The 19,225-nt window shown below is 31.3% G+C and overlaps 2 protein-coding genes across 2 annotated transcripts; one reads left to right on the top strand and one right to left on the bottom strand.

Moving 5' to 3' along the window:
• Positions 1-3,688: 3,688 nt before the first annotated feature.
• LOC124945162 lies at positions 3,689-16,302 on the top strand. The gene is made up of 17 exons (XM_047485548.1): positions 3,689-4,153; positions 4,268-4,652; positions 4,740-4,811; positions 4,979-5,041; positions 5,361-5,567; positions 6,167-6,670; positions 6,759-7,475; positions 7,740-8,009; positions 9,088-9,243; positions 10,660-11,042; positions 11,519-11,900; positions 12,466-12,774; positions 13,351-14,122; positions 14,216-14,274; positions 14,696-15,112; positions 15,328-15,366; positions 15,945-16,302. The coding sequence occupies exons 1-17, from the start codon at positions 3,780-3,782 to the stop codon at positions 16,131-16,133; spliced, it is 5,298 nt and encodes a 1,765-aa protein (XP_047341504.1). The 5' UTR covers positions 3,689-3,779; the 3' UTR covers positions 16,134-16,302.
• Positions 16,303-17,555: 1,253 nt separating this feature from the next.
• On the bottom strand, positions 17,556-19,225 carry LOC124910224 (40S ribosomal protein SA-like). Its single transcript, XM_047450844.1, has 5 exons — positions 19,013-19,225; positions 18,508-18,770; positions 18,198-18,395; positions 17,888-18,104; positions 17,556-17,798 (listed from the first exon to the last, which is right to left on the bottom strand). Exons 1-5 carry the CDS (start codon positions 19,146-19,148, stop codon positions 17,725-17,727), a joined length of 888 nt encoding a protein of 295 aa, XP_047306800.1. The 5' UTR covers positions 19,149-19,225; the 3' UTR covers positions 17,556-17,724.

The raw sequence follows: 19,225 nt of genomic DNA on the forward strand, positions 1-19,225 counted from the left end.
TGCTCTGATACCAAGTTTGATTTCTCGAATTGATAAAATAAACAAAAACTAATTGAGTTGTTGATCAAAAAGATTGAAATAATATTATTGATTGAATTAATAATTTTTACAATACTTTAAATACTAATAGAGAAATAAGAGAAAATAAATAAATTAGTTATTATATTTAGCCTAATTAGTAGTAGGAGATAAATAAATAATTTCTCTTATTTATTTAACACTTTATCATATTTATTTCCCTTGTTTATTTAATAATTTATCATATAAATAGAATAACCTTTGTTTTCATATTCCAACAACGGGTCCATATGAAAACAATTTATGAATTTATGAAGTTTTGATTGTGTTTGATCAGAAAACATTGAGATTATATATGTGATGTTAGATTTGGATTCTATAATGTGATGTTAGATTTGGATTCTATAATGTTGTAAAATATAACTTAATATATCTCTCTGTTCAATAAACAATTATATATTTATGGTCTTTTTTATATCTAAATAAAGATTTGTTTGTTTTTTAGTTAATTGAATAAATGGCAGGGTTTTGATTTTGTTCGGTTGAAAATTTTTAAATAATTTTATAATGATCACATTATTCAATTTAATAACTATAAAAATATTTTCTATTTAAAAAAGTAATAATAATTTTGTTATTATATATTAATATAAATCATTTATTAAAAAAATAAATATTATTTTCTCAAAATCACCATAAATTATTGTTTTTTAAATCATTCACATATTAGGTAGACTTTGTTAGTTGAATTATTAAAAAGTTTATTTGTTTTAGTAAGTGAATATTAATAATAAAAATGTAAAATATTATATATATATATATATATATATATATATATATATATATATATATATATATATATATATATGAGAAATGATTAGGTGAGGAAATTTGGTGAGGGAATTTGGTGAGGGAATGATGTGCCATAATCTTATTTGCTGAAAAAATTAAATAATTTCTCTCTTTTCTCTCTTTCCTCCCACTTTTACATTTTTCAACCAATGAAGGTGATGCCATGTCATTCCCTCACCAAATTCCCTCACTAAATTCCCTCACTCTATCACTCCTCTATATATATATATAAAAGAAGTTGATGATATTTGGGATGATTTAAAAAATGTGATCATACAAATATTATAATTGAATGATATGATAGTTTGAGATTAAACTTAAATAAAAAATCAAACAACTAATTTATTTTATATTAATTATTTAATTAAAAATTTTATTAAAGAATTTTATATTCAAACATTAATTAAAATATTTTATTATGCATCTACTTTTAAATTTTGTATATAAATAATTTGAAGTAATGATAAAAGTAAAGATTATTTGAAAATAATTACTTAAAGCTTATTTGATTTTTTTAGGACCTATTAGTATGGGGTTATTTAAAAATGAAGAGAGAGAAAATAATTAATGATAGGGTGATATAATGATTTTTTTTATATTTTTTTTATAAAAAAGATTTAAAGTATTAATATATATATATATATAAATAATAATTTAAAATATAAAATATTTTAATATTTTGATTAATAAATTTAGTGATATTAATTTAAATTTATTAAAATAATTTATTTTTTTAAAATAATTATTTATTTTATTATTATATTTTATATATTAAATAACATATTTAACTCTAAATAATTTGTTTTTATTTAAATAATTCAAACTATTTTCAAATAACTATACATTAAATAAATTTTTATTTTATCTTTAAATAAATAATAAATTTTTATTCAAATAACTCCAAATAAATTAATTTTCAAATGAACAAGAATTCAAATAAATTACTTTTTTTTATTTAACAAAATAACCAAGATAAAAGTTGAGCTAGTTTGATATTATTTTTTAATAAAAAAATCATATGTTATATATTTTTTTCAATTAATCAAACACTTAATCTATTAATTAAAATATTTTTTATTTTAATTTTATAAAATTTAAATTAAAAAAATATTATAATTATTTAATTAATTAAAAATTACAATAAATTATTTATTTCAAAAAAAAATAATAAAATATCAACCGTTTTGTTTGATGTACAGTTTGTTTTGTTTTTTTTTAAAGGAAGAGAGTGTAAATTAAAATATATCAATATTTTAATAATTTAATTCAAAAATAAATTTTTTTAAATGAAAAAAAGAATCATTAGGCCATCTTTAACCCAAATATCTATTCTCAAACCCAAAATGCAGTAAACATTCCATCAAACAGTAATTCATCTCCAGCTCAAAAATCCAAACTCAAACTCAAAAAAATATTCTCAGAATATTCCCTTTTATAATAATTTTTTATTTTTTCAATATTATCTATATATTTATCTAAAATTACAAATTAAACTTATAACTTTACAACAATTTTTTAATTACTTTTAAATTCTCATTCAATTAAAGAAAATTATGATAAAATTAATTATAAATCAATTAATTTATAAAATTGCATAAAACAAATTATCCATATTTTATAAGTAAAGAATGTCTTTTTCAATTTCTTAGTTATATAATCGGAATGTCTTTTTTAATTTCTTAATTATTAATGGATTATTGTATTTTATTATATTTGATTTTATTATTTATTATTTTTTTTATCAATATTGTTTATTATTATAAATTTATAATACGTAAAAAAAAATATATAAAATATAAATATAAACAAATTTAAATATAAGTTAATTATATAAACAAATTAGAATTATCATGAATTAAATATATAAATAAATTAAAATATAAATAAATAAAATATGTAAACAAATTAAAATATAAATAAGTTATATAAATTAATTAAAAACAAACTAAAAGGATTGAAATGAAAGTTTTGAAAACTTTTTTAGTATGTGAACAGTATCCTTGCATATTTGGGTTTGGATGAGAGAAATTTTGTAGGAAAATTCAAAATGCAGTTGAGTTTCCAGGTGGGTTGGAGATGATCTAATTAGTAAACCTAACCATTCACTTAAACAAGCTCTTTCCTTCTTTTTCGCCCTTTCTCCCGTGAATTGAAACCCCACATAACCTCTGCCTACCGCAGTTAGTCCTTATCTATCCAATTCACCCCACATAACCTCTGCCTACCGCAGTTAGTCCTTATCTATCGGTGTAGCTAATTGCGAAGATACGAGCCTACATTGCTTTCCTTCTGGATTAGTAACTTGATTTAGGTTTCTTTCATGGAAAACCTATTTTTTAAGTTCATTCTCAACTATTTAGTTGAGAAATTTAATGAAATAAACTTAATAATTACTTTAATTTCGTAAATATTCAGCGCCTAATAAAAATTTCACAAAAATAACCTTCTTATTTTTCGGACAAAAATTCCCCGTTGCGTGACGAGCGGTGCCTTCGCAAGACGCGACCGTACGAGTGTACCGTCGTCGCGAGACTGAATATTTTTATCCAACAAATAAAAATGGTCATTTGCGCAATTTTATTTTTTCGCATAAATAAGGCAACTATTATCAAATTTACCGTTTAGTTAAAATTATTGAATAATTGTAGTTAAAATTATTGAATAATTGTAAACTAGGTTATAAAATTATTTAAAATATTTGTTAAAAAAGATATATATATTTTATATATATATATATATATATATATAGATTGGACGCCACATAAGCATATAAATCATCTAAACTAGTCTATTCCTTCTCCTTTCTCCTTCCCGTGAAATCCATTCCCAAAACCTCGTAAAATCATCAGTTTCAGAAAGAATAATATCCTTCTCCGTTTGGTTTCTATGCTTGAGCTTTAGTCATAGCAATGGATTCCATAGTACATGTTGCTTTAGAAGAGATCTGTTCTGAAGGCGCCACTGGCATACACCTTTCCGACCTCTGGTTAAGACTTATTTCTCCTCTCACCGGGCATGGTATCCACCCATGCGACAACGTGAAGAAGGAGTTATGGTCCAATCTTCTACACATACCCAGCCTCCAATTCCAATCCCAGGGAACCCTCTATGATTCAACAGATTCAATTATTCAGTCTGTAGTAGAAAGTGAGAGATTGAAATTGAAGATAGTTGCTTCCGAAAAGCTGCGCAACTGCTCCGTCGGGCTCTATGATGTCAAAACATCAGATGCCAATCTCTCCGAGATACAGCGTCGTACTCTCAAGCGACTTGCTCATGCCAGGTTAGATAGATTCCTTCTTATTTCAAATATTCAGTATTTACTTTCAAGGATTTTAGTAAGACAATAGATTTAAATATTGACTTGATTGTGTTTTTGGGTTTTGGGTTTTCAAAGGAATGCTGGGATTATGCAAAGTGAACTTGCTAAAGAGTTCAATATGAAAGGGAACAGTTATTTTTATGTATTAAGGAAACTTGAATGCCGTGGGTTAATTGTGAGACAATCAGCTATTGTGAAGACTAAGGAATCTAACACTGAAGGGGGGGAGCTTAAAAACGGATCAATTGTCCATACCAATATGGTTTATTTACGTCGTTATGCTGAGAATTTGGGTTGTCAACAAAGACTTGAAATTATTAAAGAGGATAAACTCTTGGACTTTAATGATGCTATGGATGATGCTAATGCTGAAGGAAGCGTCAAAGAGGATGTACACATTAATGACTATCTGCCGGCATTAAAAGCTATATGTGATAAACTTGAGCAGGCAAATGGCAAGGTGACTCGTCTTTTAATAGTCAATTGACTTGTCTTTATCTTGTTTAATGTTGTCATGGACCAACTACTTATTTCTTTCTGGTCGAAGGTTCTTGTTGTTGCAGATATCAAGTGTGAGCTTGGGTATAAGCTAAAATATGGGCATAGAGCTTGGAGAAGTGTAAATTTCGTTTCTTGTAACTATTGCTTTATCACCGTACTTTTTTAAACGTCCTTTTATATAAAAAAGAGAAATGTAACTTCTCTATGTGAATATCTGGCATTTTGCTTTAGATATTCTTTTAACTGCTTTAACGTTTTTTTTTTGCTGCAAAATGCACCATGTAGATGTGTAAAAGACTGAAGGATGCTTCAGTAGTCGAGGAGTTCTATGCAAAAGTGAACAATAAGGTGAGTTAAGATACTATCCTGCATATTTGTGTAATGGAACTAATGAGACAATACACGAGTTAACCAAAATTCAACATTTCTTTATGGGCGATGGTGGATGTTTGTATAGATAAACCCATTCTTGATTTTCGATAACTAACGCCATATGCTACTCAAGGATTGTGATCTTAATTAGTACAAGGATTGTGATTATTAATTTGACCATATATATTCTTTCTTTGAGCTACTAGAATTTTGTGTTCCAATTGGTGCCTCCTTAGATTCTTAATTAGGCCAAATATTTGTACATTCAATGACCACAATCCTATTTTTTCTGCAGGAGGTTAACTGTTTGCGTTTGCTGAAGAGTTTCTCTCCTAGTAAGTTTAAACAGAAAGGTTTTAGAGAAAATGATCTTGATGCAGAACAACCAATATCATCGAATAAAAGAGGAAAAATCACGGAACAACTTATGGAGCTTCCTATTGAGCATCGAATTTATGATATGGTTGATGCAGAGGGACCAAAAGGGTTGACTAATAATGATGTATGTGAAAGTTCTTATAGATATTATCTAGATGTTTAGATATTTTGTCAGAAATACCATGAAGGTATTTCAGACTTCAGTTAACATGCTCTTCTTTGAGCACTTGGATGAGTCTAAATTTGTTGCTATATTTGCTTCTAAATTTGTTTCTAGCTTTTTGTTCTTAGTCATTCTGCCCCTATTTTGTTTTAATTCAAAGTATAATTAATGCTATGTCTTGTATTCTATGGTTCTTTACTTTATTTGTGAAGGCTAACAATATTATGAGAACCTTGATTATTTAAATATTATGTTGACATACATTATCTTTTTCTTATGGAAATTATACTTCTATCTTTGGCAGAACTATTGCATAAGAGGATTTTGTCAGTTAATGTTGTCATCAGCTTTTTTATTTGTTGTTTGGTTTAGCATAAATGTCTCTATATTTACTTAATACTTCAGTTAGTTGTCGGTGTGTAGTTTTATTTTGTGAGGCATATACTTTTCCTTAAAAGGGAATTTGAAGTGTCATGTTATTATTATCCTTCTTGAATTATTGTGTCTTTCTCAGAAGTGACAACCACTAATTTTTTTATTTGTATGTTTTTTTCTCTCAGATAATCAAGCGGCTTGGATTAAATAACAAGCGCTATTACACACGACTTCTCAATATGTTCTCTAGGTTGGGAATGCATTTGGAGGCCGAAAATCATAACAAATATCGGGTTTGGACACATAAAAACTTCAACCCCGAAGCATCCAAGAAGGCTTTGATTAGCTCAGAAAATGTGGCCAGTGAAAATGTTTCTTTTGATCTGCGCCAGAGGGATAATTCACTGGGTTGGGAGGTAGCTATTCTGAATAAATCAGAGCAAACTAACAAAATGATCAACAATAAAGACGGGGCTGAAAAGACAAACAACTTGATTGAGCAAGAACTTCCTAATGAGTCTCCTGTCACAGACCTTTGTCTAGCAACTTCTGAACCTGCGTCAGATTTCACTCCTGAAAAGACTTTGTTGTCAACTCGCCGGAGGAGACGATGTTACCAAACATATCCTTGCCTGACCCCAACTTCATTAAATAACCAGAGGGAGGAAATGATACTTCAACGGCTAGAGGTTTCTCTCATCTCACTAACTTACATGGTCTCAATTAGGCTTAATAGGTTATGTTTGACTTCAAGCTATCTTATTTTCTGTTGATCAGGAGGAAAAGTTTATAATCAGAGCTGAGCTACACAGGCGCCTTGAGAATCTCGAGGGAGACAAGCAGAAACTCATGGACAGGAAGACCTTGGACCGTTGTCTGAATAAGATTCAGCAAGAAGGACATTGTAAGCTCATTCGTGTTAGCGTTCCATCTGTCTCAAACTGCAGTAGCCACAAGAGTACTGATGTTGTTCTGCATCCCTCTGTCCAAGATGTTTCTCCCGAACTATTGTGTCAAATTCATGAGAAACTAAATTCATTTGGAATTGAGATCCGTAGCCAATGCTCGATTCGATTGAAAAAGGGTAAAACATTGCCTGTTCTGGATAGCATCCAAAGGATAGATACATCCCCTATTAAGAATGGAAAGTTTGAGACAATGCGTGCGAATGGATTTGTACTAGCAAAGATGGTTAGATCAAAATTACTTCACAAGTACCTTTGGTCTTATATATCATCTATCAATCAAGGACATGATCAACATGATTCACACAGCACTTGCAGGTTGTTTCGTGTCGATGAGGTCATTAAGGCCTTTCCTCTTGAGCTCTTTTGTCAAGTTGTTGGGTCCACCCAAATATTTGATGATATGATTGAAAAATGCAAAAGTGGCTTACACCTTGGTGACCTTACTAAAGAGGAGTACACTAGTCTGATGGATACTAATGCAACAGGACGATTATCTTTGATTATTGACATTTTACGTCGGCTGAAGGTTTTACATTTCCTTTCACCTGATCATTAATATTTCTCTAAATTGCAAGTATTTTATGATACTTAATAATGAGTATTTCAGTATTTTCTGGAGTCAAAATTGATTTGTAGTGCAATAGACAATATATGAAAGTCAGATCTAACAGCAAAAATAGATCACATTTACTGTTTCTTTCTAGCAGGCAAACAATTTGATTTTGTTTTTTTATTAGTTACACTTATATTTATATTTCACATTGATGACTGAATGTGCATACTCTTGCAGTTGATTCGGCTGGCAGAGGATGGACATCCAACAGAGCAACCATTGGTTGCAACTCTTAATTATGCTTTAGAACTTAAGCCTTATATTGAAGAACCGCTCCAAATATTCCAATCATCCATACCTCATGACCATCAACCTGAAACTAGACATGATTTTGTACTTTCTAGTCAAGAAGCTGTGGATGAGTACTGGAACACCTTAGAGTATATCTATGCTACTGCAGAGCCAAAAATGGCTCTACATGCATTCCCTGGATGTGCAGTACATGAGGTGTGTTAGTTCATTTGTCTTACTTAATGCTACTGATGGATGTTTCTGCTGTACCATGATTTGTATGTGCGCATTTAAGCTACTAGCATTGGTTCACATGCTTTGCAAGTGTGCTAAGATACTTTGTGTATGTTCTTCATAATTTTATGCCTTGTGACAGATATTTTTCCTATTGTCTAAATTAGGTTATGAATAGTAAGGCAAGAAAATAAATTTAGTGTGCCAGTATTCATGAATTTTGTTAATAAAATGGAGTTACACACCCTTCGATATAAAACATATGGAAACCTGGTATGTGGGGTTATCGAGGTTCTCTTTAAAACCCTCCCGTCAAACTTTTTACTCTCTTATTAAGAATCCATATTCCTTAGAGTGAGCTTTTTTGTAGTCGCAATATGATTTCATCTCCCACTCTCACTCTTGGGTGCATGTTTGATTCTTCTTTGTTGTCACAGTGAAATCAACTTCTACTCCAATTGTGAGGGTTATAAAAGAGATATTGGGTCTTTATGAAAACACTTTATGTTTCCGGATCTGTATGAGAGATTACTAATAATCTATGAATTTGTTTCTGACTAAGTTCAGTTTCCAAATATGATCTCATCGATCCATTTGTAGATGAGAAATCAGACAAAAATGTTTCCAAAGGAAGCCAATCTATCTTCTTGTAGATAGATAATTACCTGCATGTCTAGTTGTGGTTTTCCAAGATCTGCAAGAGCTTGTGAAGGATAATATGTTGTCACATAACTGTCATGTTAGTAATAGATGATATGTAGAAAAGTTTTTTCATGTTATTTTAAATTTAACATAAATTTAACTACACTAATTTACTTATTTTTTAACCATTTATACTAATATTTAAAACATAAACATATAAGATAGTACTAGTCCTAACTTATTTGAACTTACTTTTACCTTGACCCACGGAGCGCGGTAGGTTGGGTTCTATCTGGGATTAACGGCTTTGGCATGCATGGATGAAAATACCAATTCTAATTGAATGGACCTAACCCTTCTATTATGTTGCAGATATTTGATCTCTTTTTCAATATTTTTCTTCTCATTGCTTCCGCAGATATGTATTCCGCGATCATGGTCTTTACTCCGGGTAATGACTGCAGATCAGCGTGCCAAGCTTCTTGAACGTGTGGACAATGCTGATCCAAACTTAAAGCTTCAATTCAAAGACTGTGAGAAAATTGCTAAGGAGCTTGATTTGACAATAGAGCAGGTGTGTTATTATCAAGACTGTAATTCAATTAGGGATATTTATTTTTGTGTTTGTTTTTTAAATTTATATTCGTGTGTACAATTTGGCACAAGAACTTTATTGACTGGTAGATGTTTTACATGCAATCCAGTGCTTATACAAAGATGTTAACTGATGCTTCACTTGAGAGTACTATGTACGATTTCATCATTTAGTAAGACATTACCATGAATCAAATATTTATCTTGTCAGTAATCATGTTGAATTTATGATTACCTGTGAGAGGAGGAAAACTATCTTCATCTATAGTGCACGGGGAACCTTTATCTCGTCTAGTACTGTGTAGTTTGCGGGCATAAGAACCATGCAGCAAATTGTTAACTGACCAGTAATCATGTTGAAATTTATGATTACCTGTGAAAGGAAGAAAACTATCTTTGTTATAGAGCATGGGGAACCTTTGTCTCATCTTGTACTGTTTAATTTTGCTGGTTTGGGAATCAGCAAATAGAAAGTTTGAATTAATTGAGATTTATAATGCAAGATCCCTTGGGCTATGTTTATTTTTATGCAATTATTTTTTGGTCAGATTCTCTCATGTTTCTTGGTCAATTGTAATGCATTAATTAATTGGCAAATAAACAAATTTTATAAGTCCAAACATAAACTTTTTTGATAAATTAAGCACAAACCATCTGAATCATTATATGAACAGGCAGCCCTAGTCTAGTCTTGACCGGTTCAACCACCTTGTATCTAGGTGTTTGTGGAACATTGAAGAAATTTCTGAGTTTGTCTCCTCTCTAGTGCCAGTTATATCTAGATGTTCAACAATGTTTGGAAAGATCCTATGGTTTGTGTAAGATGATAAAAGTTTTTGAAAGGATAATCAACTTGATTCCCAGATCATGTATATTGATTTATCAGCATAATATACTAAATATATAATTGACATGAATGATACAAGTTAGTTCCTATCTACAAGGAACACATGTTGCTTACTTTGAATTAAATGAATAGTTCATGTCTATCTCTCCCTTAAGATTAGGGATATTTATTTTCAACAGTTTGGGAGTATATGATGTAAATAATATCCTCTAGGATCATTTTTTTGCACAACATTGAGGAACAATTTTAAGTAGAAATGGCCTCATTTCAAGTTCAATAGCACATCTATAGGAATGTTAGAATTCCTCATATATGGGTTTTCCATTCCCCCAAATGTATATGCACATGTACATAATCTCACAATTCTTTTTTGGTGAAAACTGTTGTATCTCTCATCCCCAAAACAAAATAGCTAGAATTATGCATACCTTAAGTTGATTATATGCTATTTTTTTTTTGCATTCATATCTGCTTTTGCTTCAAATACTTCTGCAATATCTTGCTAGCTTGACATATGATTATGGTTTTAATTTGAGCTGTAACATTCAGGTGCTTCGTGTCAGCTATGATAAGAACCAAAAGCGTCTTACTAGGTTTAGGGAACAATTAAATGGTGATGAAGAGGTACATAAAGGAGGTGATGCTTCATCTTCCAAAAGGAGAAAACGGAGATCTGAAAGAAAGTCTAGAAAGCGCGTGAAAAAGAGCAACTCAGATAGACCCTCTAGCGAACAAGTGCTTACTGGACCACTTGTTACTGAATCCCAGCCACCTGAAGAACAATGTCCCTCTAGTAATTATGGAGGTCTAAGAAGAGATTTAGATGCACAACAAGTTGAAGATGGCTTGGATGCAACGGGAGAAAATGACGGTGCAATGTCACTGTCGACACAAAAACAGAAAAAGTTCTTTTGGACGGAAGACAGTGAAAGGTAGTCATAAATGCTCTTCATTTTTCTAATTTCCTATAACATTATCTCAAGATCCCATGACAATGGTTAGTATTTGCATCAAACACTTTTTATTTTTAAAAAGGTCAACTTTTTATTGAAATCGAGAGTGGAACGTAAGGAACGTTCCTAAACAGTTTGCAGAAAAGAAAGAAAAAACCAAAAATACTTGATCTTAGATAGATATATGATTCACATTTTGTGCAATTGGGAACTGCAAAATCCTGGTAATTATATTGCATACTCTGTGGCAATATGCTTACTATTATGATTCACATTTTGTGCAATTGGGAACTGCAAAATCCTGGTAATTATATTGCATACTCTGTGGCAATATGCTTACTATTATGTGTTTTTCCTTTAATGGAGTTTTGCTTCTTTAATATAAGTTTCTAAACAAAATACCTTAGCCTAGAAAAAGAAGAAAAAAATGTTTATATAATGTATTTTTCATGTAGGCAATTGGTGATAGAGTACGTAAGACACCGTGCAGCACTTGGTGCAAAATTTTGCCGAACAGACTGGGGGTCACTTCCAAATCTTCCGGCACCTCCAGAGACCTGCAAAAGAAGAATGACTTTAGTAAATTATAATCTGAAGATTAGAAAATGTATAATGAGACTTTGTAACATGATGAGTGAACGTTATGCCAAACATATGGAGAAACTGAAAAGCAATCAGGATATTGATAATGTCTCGGTAGCATCTGACAAAGTTGAATCCCAAGAGAAGTTGATTACTCTGGAAACGTGGGATGACTTTGACAATGAAGCTGCTAAGTTGGCTCTGGATGAGATTCTCAAGCTCAGAGAAATTGCTAGACAAGAAGCATCTGAGAAGGTTAGTTCTGCAATGCACATGTTTACAAATTGTGTCTGACCTGAATTCTTTATGTTTTACTTCCAGATATCAACTAATAGTTCTCTCAATGGAATCTGTACTTGTTTTTATGTTCCAAATAGTTGTGCTGATTTTTAAGAGTATAAATTATGAAGTCATGAAAGAACAACCCCCCACCCATGGTATTGGTAGGTCAAGATTCTTGAACTAAGAGACTGAGGTCTCAGGTTCTATTGCCACTGAAATCATTTTGATTGAAGTGGGGGTCATGACGGTGAGCTGTTGTACTAGCCTCTTACAGACCAAAGCCCATAATCTTAAAAAAGAAAACAAGCATCTCACTGTAAATAAATGTAATCTTCTTCGTTATGTGCCTTTCATCTTTTGCTTGTCATCCTTGCATTTTTGTCACATATTTACTTAAGGACGAGCTTAGGCTCTTATCAACTTGCATGAACCTCATTTTTGGCTTTAGTAATAAGCGAAGTATAGTTTCTGACAGTTCAATATTGCTCAGTTTTACTCTTTTAAAGTATATATGTTTATGACTTCTCTTCTGTGACAGGATGCCCTGGACACTGAATCACATTCATTGTTCGGTTTTAGAGAGGATGGAACCACAATTTCGCGGAGGAGATCAAGAAGTCAACGGTTCACCCAAAAGTATTTGATGAATTTGGAAAGTGGGACTTGTTCATATAAACGAGTACATGAATCATTAGCTGTTTCCAATGCCATAGAGCTATTTAAACTCGTGTTTATGAGCACCTCTGTAGCTCCAGGAATTCAAAATCTTCTTGCTGAAACATTAAGGCGTTATTCAAAGGATGATCTCTTTGCTGCATTCAACTACCTTAAAGAGAAGAAAGCTATGGTGAGTAGTAATCAATGTTATTCATTGTTAACATAATCTTTAATGGTTTGTTTTGTTTGGGGTGTGAACTGTATCATTAGCGGTTGGTTTCAGATTGTTTCTCAATTAAGAGTGGAATTCAATTTATGTTTCTAGTACGGGACATATACACTTGACTTTGGTATCATGTCTACTATAAACAATCAGTAGCCATTTATTTATTTTTATTGCGACAGCTTTTTCATTAGTATCACTAGCCAATATGATTTTGCCAAACCATCCACCTAGGGTAGCTCAAGTGGTAAGAGGCTTGAACACCTTGTTTGAAATTAAGGTTATGACGGTGTGATATTGTGCTATCTTTCTCTATAGAAAAAAACAGTTCTCAAAAAAAGAAGCAATTTGAAAATTATGGTGTTGACCATAAGCCAGATTGCTAGGTGCTAACTGACGCAAATCTCTCATTATGAAAGAACTACTATATTCTTTATATGCTAAATAAGGACTTCTACTTCAGTAACAGTCCACAATTCAATCATAAATTTTATGTGTTGATTTATTATTGTTCAGGTATGTAACGTCCTCTATCTTGTGCAGGTTGGGGGTACGGCTGGTAATCCTTTTTGTCTTTCTCAGCATTTCGTGCAAAGTATTTCTTCGTCCCCTTTTCCAGTTAACACAGGAAGACGGGCTGCTAAGTTCTCTAGTTGGCTACGTGAGCAAGAAAACGATTTGATGGAAGATGAGATTGATCTTTCTGCAGACTTGGAATGTGGTGATGTTTTCCAGTTGTGTGCTCTACTTTTTAGCGAAGAACTATCAATTATACCAAACTTGCCTGACAATGGTGTAGGAGAGGCCAATGACTCAAGAAAACGCAAGTCTGAAAACAGTGATTCAGGCATGGATGATAGTGTTAAAAGGTATAAATCTTCCACAGCCGGAGAAGGTGAGATTATTTCTCGTCGAGAAAAGGGTTTTCCAGGCATTAGGCTATCTGTAACTCGTAACACAATATCTGGAACCAATGCAATGTTCAGATTTTCTGATCATCATAGTGGAACTTCTGGTCTTGGTCAACCGAATGGATGCCCTATATCCTCAGATCTTGACAAAGGTTGTAGCTTGTCTCATTCTGTTACCACAAAGGAAAAGAATGAACAGAAGATGAACACTACTCTTATAGCTAATGCATCTTCTCCTTGGGAAGTTATGACAAGCTATGCCAACCACTTCTTTCAGCTACCTAATCAAGTAGAAGAAAGAATTTTTAATCCGGAGCTCTTTAGAACTATTCATTTAGCCATTCAGAAGGCTGGTGACCAAGGTTTGAGCATTGAAGAAGTTTCCAAACTCGTGAATTTGAAGGGTATGCAAAATCATCTCTCTGTCACTATGAGCTTAGTGTGTGCCTTCCAACTACATTAAGGACTTATAATTGAATTTAATACTATTGTTTCAGAAGCAAACATGTCGGAAATTATTATTGAAGTGCTTGAAGTATTTGGACGAGCTCTCAAGGTTAGTTACATGAAAAATATTAGATCAAAAATGACCATGGTTAGGATGGTAATTTTAGTTTTCAAACGTTTTTTTATCTGGAAACATATCTTGATACAAAAACAATAAGTGTTTCTCATGTTCAAGACTCGCTCTTTCCACTTGAGCTATCCTGAGTGGTAAATTCAGAAATTTATTTTTGTTTTTGTATACGAGAATGGATCCAGATACAATAACAAAACTAATTTGTGTTTCCATATGGGCCAATGTTACAAAGTTACATAAAAACGTATGGGTCTGAAGCTAACTTTTACAAAACAAAAAAAAAACTTCCCAATGGTCTTAAATTAAACTTTGGTGCTAGCATTACTTATGTTCAAGAATCCCAAATTAAAATGAACAGTATTAAATTTTATTCTGATTTCATTGCATCTTTGAACAGGTGAATGCTTATAACTCTGTCCATGTTGTGGATTCCTCATATAGCTCCAAGTATTTACTGGCCTCAGTTGCCAAAGCTGATACTGTGAGTTTGCAAAGACATCTTGGAGTTTACGTTAAGGAGGACACCATCAATGTGTCCGAAAGTAATGTTACAAATACCAATGGAGAAAGTATGAATGCTGACACCACTCCAAATATTTCCAAAGTTTCTCAGCCTTCCGAAACTGATGTGAAACTTACTTACAATGACCAAAATGACAAGAACAAAACTTTGGAACTCCATCATGAGAATACTGGCATACACAGACTTATATTACCATGGTTAAATGGAGATGGTACAGTAAACAAGATATTTTACAAGGGATACCAACGCCGTTTGCTTGCCATTGTGATGCAAAACCCAGGAATTTTGGAGGTAAATGGTTCATTATGCTTAATCATATACGCTATAACATTTCATTTTTTTCCTTGTAATTTAAATAAAAAATCTCGTTTCATGAAAAAGTGGATGATTTTGGGTTAAACTACTAATATATCCTTTGTATTTAATTTATATTTTTGGAACGTGCCAAGTAGTAGGAGGGTTTACTTGTAATCCTATTTTTTAACTTGTGTCCTTTTTCCATACAGGATGATATTGTCAAAAGGATGGGCATACTAAATCCTCAGGTATCTTTACTCTCTTATGCAAACTTTATCAATTGCACATTTGTTGTTCACTAGTAAAAAAACGTCAATACCAACCAGCTTTCTCGTTGGGATTGAACCATGCCAAACGTGCATAATGGGGCAATACCAACCATTTTGTAGACGGTTGGAATCTGGGCAGTTGGTTTGAGCAATGCTAACTGCCTAAAATACGTTTTGTGGCATATTAAACACTAAGTTTTATGTGGATTCATTATCTTCTATTCTTTATTAGGGAATTTTTAGGATATTTTGTTTTAGAGCTAAGAGTGTGTTTGTCCTTGGATTAATTGGAAAAAAAAAAATCATAGTATTTAGGTTCATATATTTTTTTAATTGCACTTCATATAAATTGAAATGGTATTTTAGTTGATAATTTGGATGATATGATTGAATAAGTGTAATGTTTGATGGGATTGTTTATTATTAAGAAATAATCTCAATCAATTAATCCGCATTAGCATACTTTTAGTGAGCGCCCTTAATTGTATTTGTTCATCTTTTTGTATGTTAATGACAATTAATTGAATTTGAATCTCTCTTATTATCTCCCATCTCAGAGCTGTAAAAGTTTATTGAAGTTGATGGTTCTCGATAACTATATTACTGTACGGAAGATGCTTGAAACTACATCATCACAAGCGCCTCCCAGCATCTTGAACCGACTAATTGGGGACAAATTCAGAAGTTCAAAGTTAACTTACGTAGAGCATTTCTTCGCAAACCCGAAGAGTTGCACATTACTGTAAAGAACACAGTTTCTGGTGCAACAACTACTTACAGTATCTTATGGTATTCCCTATATATTTTTTTTCTTATATTAGTTTTTTTTAATTATTGTTGCCCCGGAAAGTGTAACTGAAGTTATTGGAAACTAGTATTTTGTAACCATCATAATTTAATAATTATAATCATTTTTTGAAGGAAAAAAAATTGGCAAATTTTTAGATCAATTTACAATCACTTTTTTTAACAAATATAATTGATTTTGTACAAATTTGAATTTTCAGCATTCCTACTTTTATTGGTTGATTCAAATATCCTAAGATGTCAAAGATTCGGTTTGATTTTGATTTTCAAATTAAAATGTGTCATGTTCATGGAGATTGGATCTCATAGGATTTATAAAATATTATATATAATAAAATTGTATCGTATTTCTAGGAATAAAATCTCTTTATTTGTCATTCATATGTACCCAAAGCATAAAATTGATACATTACTTAAAATTGTAAAGGTTTATTTAAAAAAAATATAAGTTAAATATTATTATTTTTAAAATTTTATATAATTAAATATAAAATTAATAATAGATAAAATTAATTAATTATATTTATTAAATTAATTTAAATAAATATATTTTTTATACTTTATTAATATAATTTTTTTCGTAAACTAGTATTGAAATTATTTTTAAAGATGTAAAATTTTAGGATAAATTATTTTAAGAATAATTTTTTTCCCTATTTTTTACTAAGTGTTCACAATTAATATTTTAACTTGGATCACTTATAGCAATATAATTATAAGTATTTTAAATTAATATAGTTTGACAAGATTTTTAATATTGAAGTCCTATTAGTTTTAAGAATTAAAAAAAAAGCTAAATGAATTTTAAATTAACAGTAAAATGTAACTGTGTATAGATGAACACTCCTTATAAGAGTTTATGAGATATTAGTTAATTTAAATAAAAATGGTCTTAACTAAGTTTAAAAAGTAACTTAAATTTTTATTTTTTTTATTTAGTTAGAGATATATTTTATTCAACTTGGAAAATATTTTTATAGTATGCTGTTTATGTTAGAATAAATACAATTTAAAATTAATATATTATTATAGAAATATAAAATTCTATTTAAAAATAAATAAGAGAATTAATTTAAATAAGTTATAATTTATATTTTAAATATGCAACTATAAATTTAATTTATTCTGAAAAGTAACACAAAAAATTATAAAACAAATTAATTAATTTATGAATATACTTAAAACTAGATTAAAATATAAAATCTTAAGATATTACAAATTTTAAGTATCATAAATGTTACAAAGTATAGTTGAAAATTGGGATAAGAAATTGAACAAAGATGCATGCATTAAAAAGACAATACTAATAATAATAATAATCAGAAACATACTAATAAGTATTAATAACCTTGAAGAAAAAACAGGAAAAATAACAAATATTAGAAACAGTAATATAAAAAAACCTCTATTATCCATAAATAAATGGTTTCATGCCCAACCAAATTAAGAAAATCCTCTTAAAACAATTCAAACTAAAAGAAAAAAGTACAATTTCAAAAAAGATTTTAAGTTGGCTCAAGACTCGTCTCTTTAATCCCAACCAGTTGGCTCAACAGCTACTGGAACTTGAGTTGGTGGAGCAGCAGAATCCCATCCATCACCACCTGCAATTATAAATTCAAGGTTTTTAATTCAAATAATCGGCTTCAAGAACAATCGATCCAACTAAGGAGATGAGAATCTCAGAACAAACCAGATTCGCCGGTCCAACCAGCAGCAGCAGGAGCTGCAGCAATTGGAGGCACAGCAGCATCAGGAGCCCATTGTGCATCAGCAATTGAGTTTGTCCACTGATCGGTTCCAAGACCAATAGCACCAGCACCATAATCTACATAGTCTGCACCAGCAATTGCTTCATCCTCATCCTTCTCCTTAGCTTCTTCAGGTTCCCTATAGAAGAACAAGTCAACCTACACCAACAAAAAAACACAATTTCAATCTCAAATTGCTTATATAATCAATCATGCAATATTCCAAAAGAATAGTGATTATGATGTCCTTACCATGACATCCCATTTGTGTCCTTGAGGAATAGAGTTCCTCATCTGCAAAACCATCCTTGCCAATATCCAGAAAAGACATCCAATGCTGTGTTTCCCTTTGTTGTTAGCAGGGATACCAATATCAACATAACGCATTGGGGAATCAGTGTCACAGAAGGCAATGGTGGGAATGTTTCCAAGGGCGGCCTCCTTAATAGGCTATAACACAATTTCAAAATCATCAACATTTACAACTAAGTCAATTCTATAGTCTTGTATTACTCAAATTGAAACAATAAAAGCTATAACATTTTTTGTATCAAGAATTTACCTGATGGTCAGTTCTGGGATCAGTCAGGATAAGAAGACGGGGCTCACTGAATGAAGTCTGAAGTTGATTGGTAAATGTACCAGGAGTATGACGTCCAGCAATTGCATGAGCACCTGTGTACTGTGCAAACTTCAAAACTGCCCTTTGTCCATAAGGCCTGGCAGATTGAACAATGATGTCCTGTGGGTTCTCAATGGCAACAATAACCCTAGCAGCCATCTGAAGCTTCTCCCATGTCTTCCCAAGGTTGATAATATAGATACCTGATAATAGAACAAATATTATTCTATAGACATAGCAGATTTAATCATTATCAATGAACCCTTCAGCAAAAAATGGGCACTTTTTCTACTTTCAAATCATAATCTTGAGTTATATACAATAAATTTAGAGATCCAATATCATAGCTATCTATACTTGCAAATATAAATCAATCATCATAATCAACAACAACAGAAAAAAGATCTAAGCTACTATGTAAAGAGAGAAGATTAAAGATAATTACCGTCGTTGCGGCGCTTGAACACGTATCGTTCCATCTGGAAATCGCAGTTTTTGGTTCCGAGATGGACTTCAGCTGCCAACATCATCTGGATGTCGGCTTCTTTGGTCGTCAATGTTCTGGTTCCATTAGCCGCCATGTTTGCTTCTTCTTCTTCTCTGTCTCTCTCTCAAGCAATTAGCTGCAGGAGATGGAAATGCGCCGATCAATTATGAG

Source organism: Impatiens glandulifera, chromosome 7 (assembly GCF_907164915.1).
Source record: "Impatiens glandulifera chromosome 7, dImpGla2.1, whole genome shotgun sequence".
In the NCBI taxonomy this organism is placed as follows: Eukaryota; Viridiplantae; Streptophyta; class Magnoliopsida; order Ericales; family Balsaminaceae; genus Impatiens; species Impatiens glandulifera.

Excerpts from the sequence above, each read along its gene's own strand:
- LOC124945162 (XM_047485548.1), top strand. The coding sequence starts at position 3,780 with ATGGATTCCATAGTACATGTTGCTTTAGAAGAGATCTGTTCTGAAGGC. Across the intron at positions 4,653-4,739 it reads TTGAGCAGGCAAATGGCAAG|GTTCTTGTTGTTGCAGATAT; the intron begins GTGACTCGTCTT and ends TTCTGGTCGAAG. Across the intron at positions 15,113-15,327 it reads AAAACCCAGGAATTTTGGAG|GATGATATTGTCAAAAGGAT; the intron begins GTAAATGGTTCA and ends TTTTCCATACAG.
- LOC124910224 (XM_047450844.1), bottom strand. The coding sequence starts at position 19,148 with ATGGCGGCTAATGGAACCAGAACATTGACGACCAAAGAAGCCGACATC. Across the intron at positions 18,771-19,012 it reads GTTCAAGCGCCGCAACGACG|GTATCTATATTATCAACCTT; the intron begins GTAATTATCTTT and ends TTCTATTATCAG. Across the intron at positions 18,105-18,197 it reads GACACAAATGGGATGTCATG|GTTGACTTGTTCTTCTATAG; the intron begins GTAAGGACATCA and ends TTGTTGGTGTAG.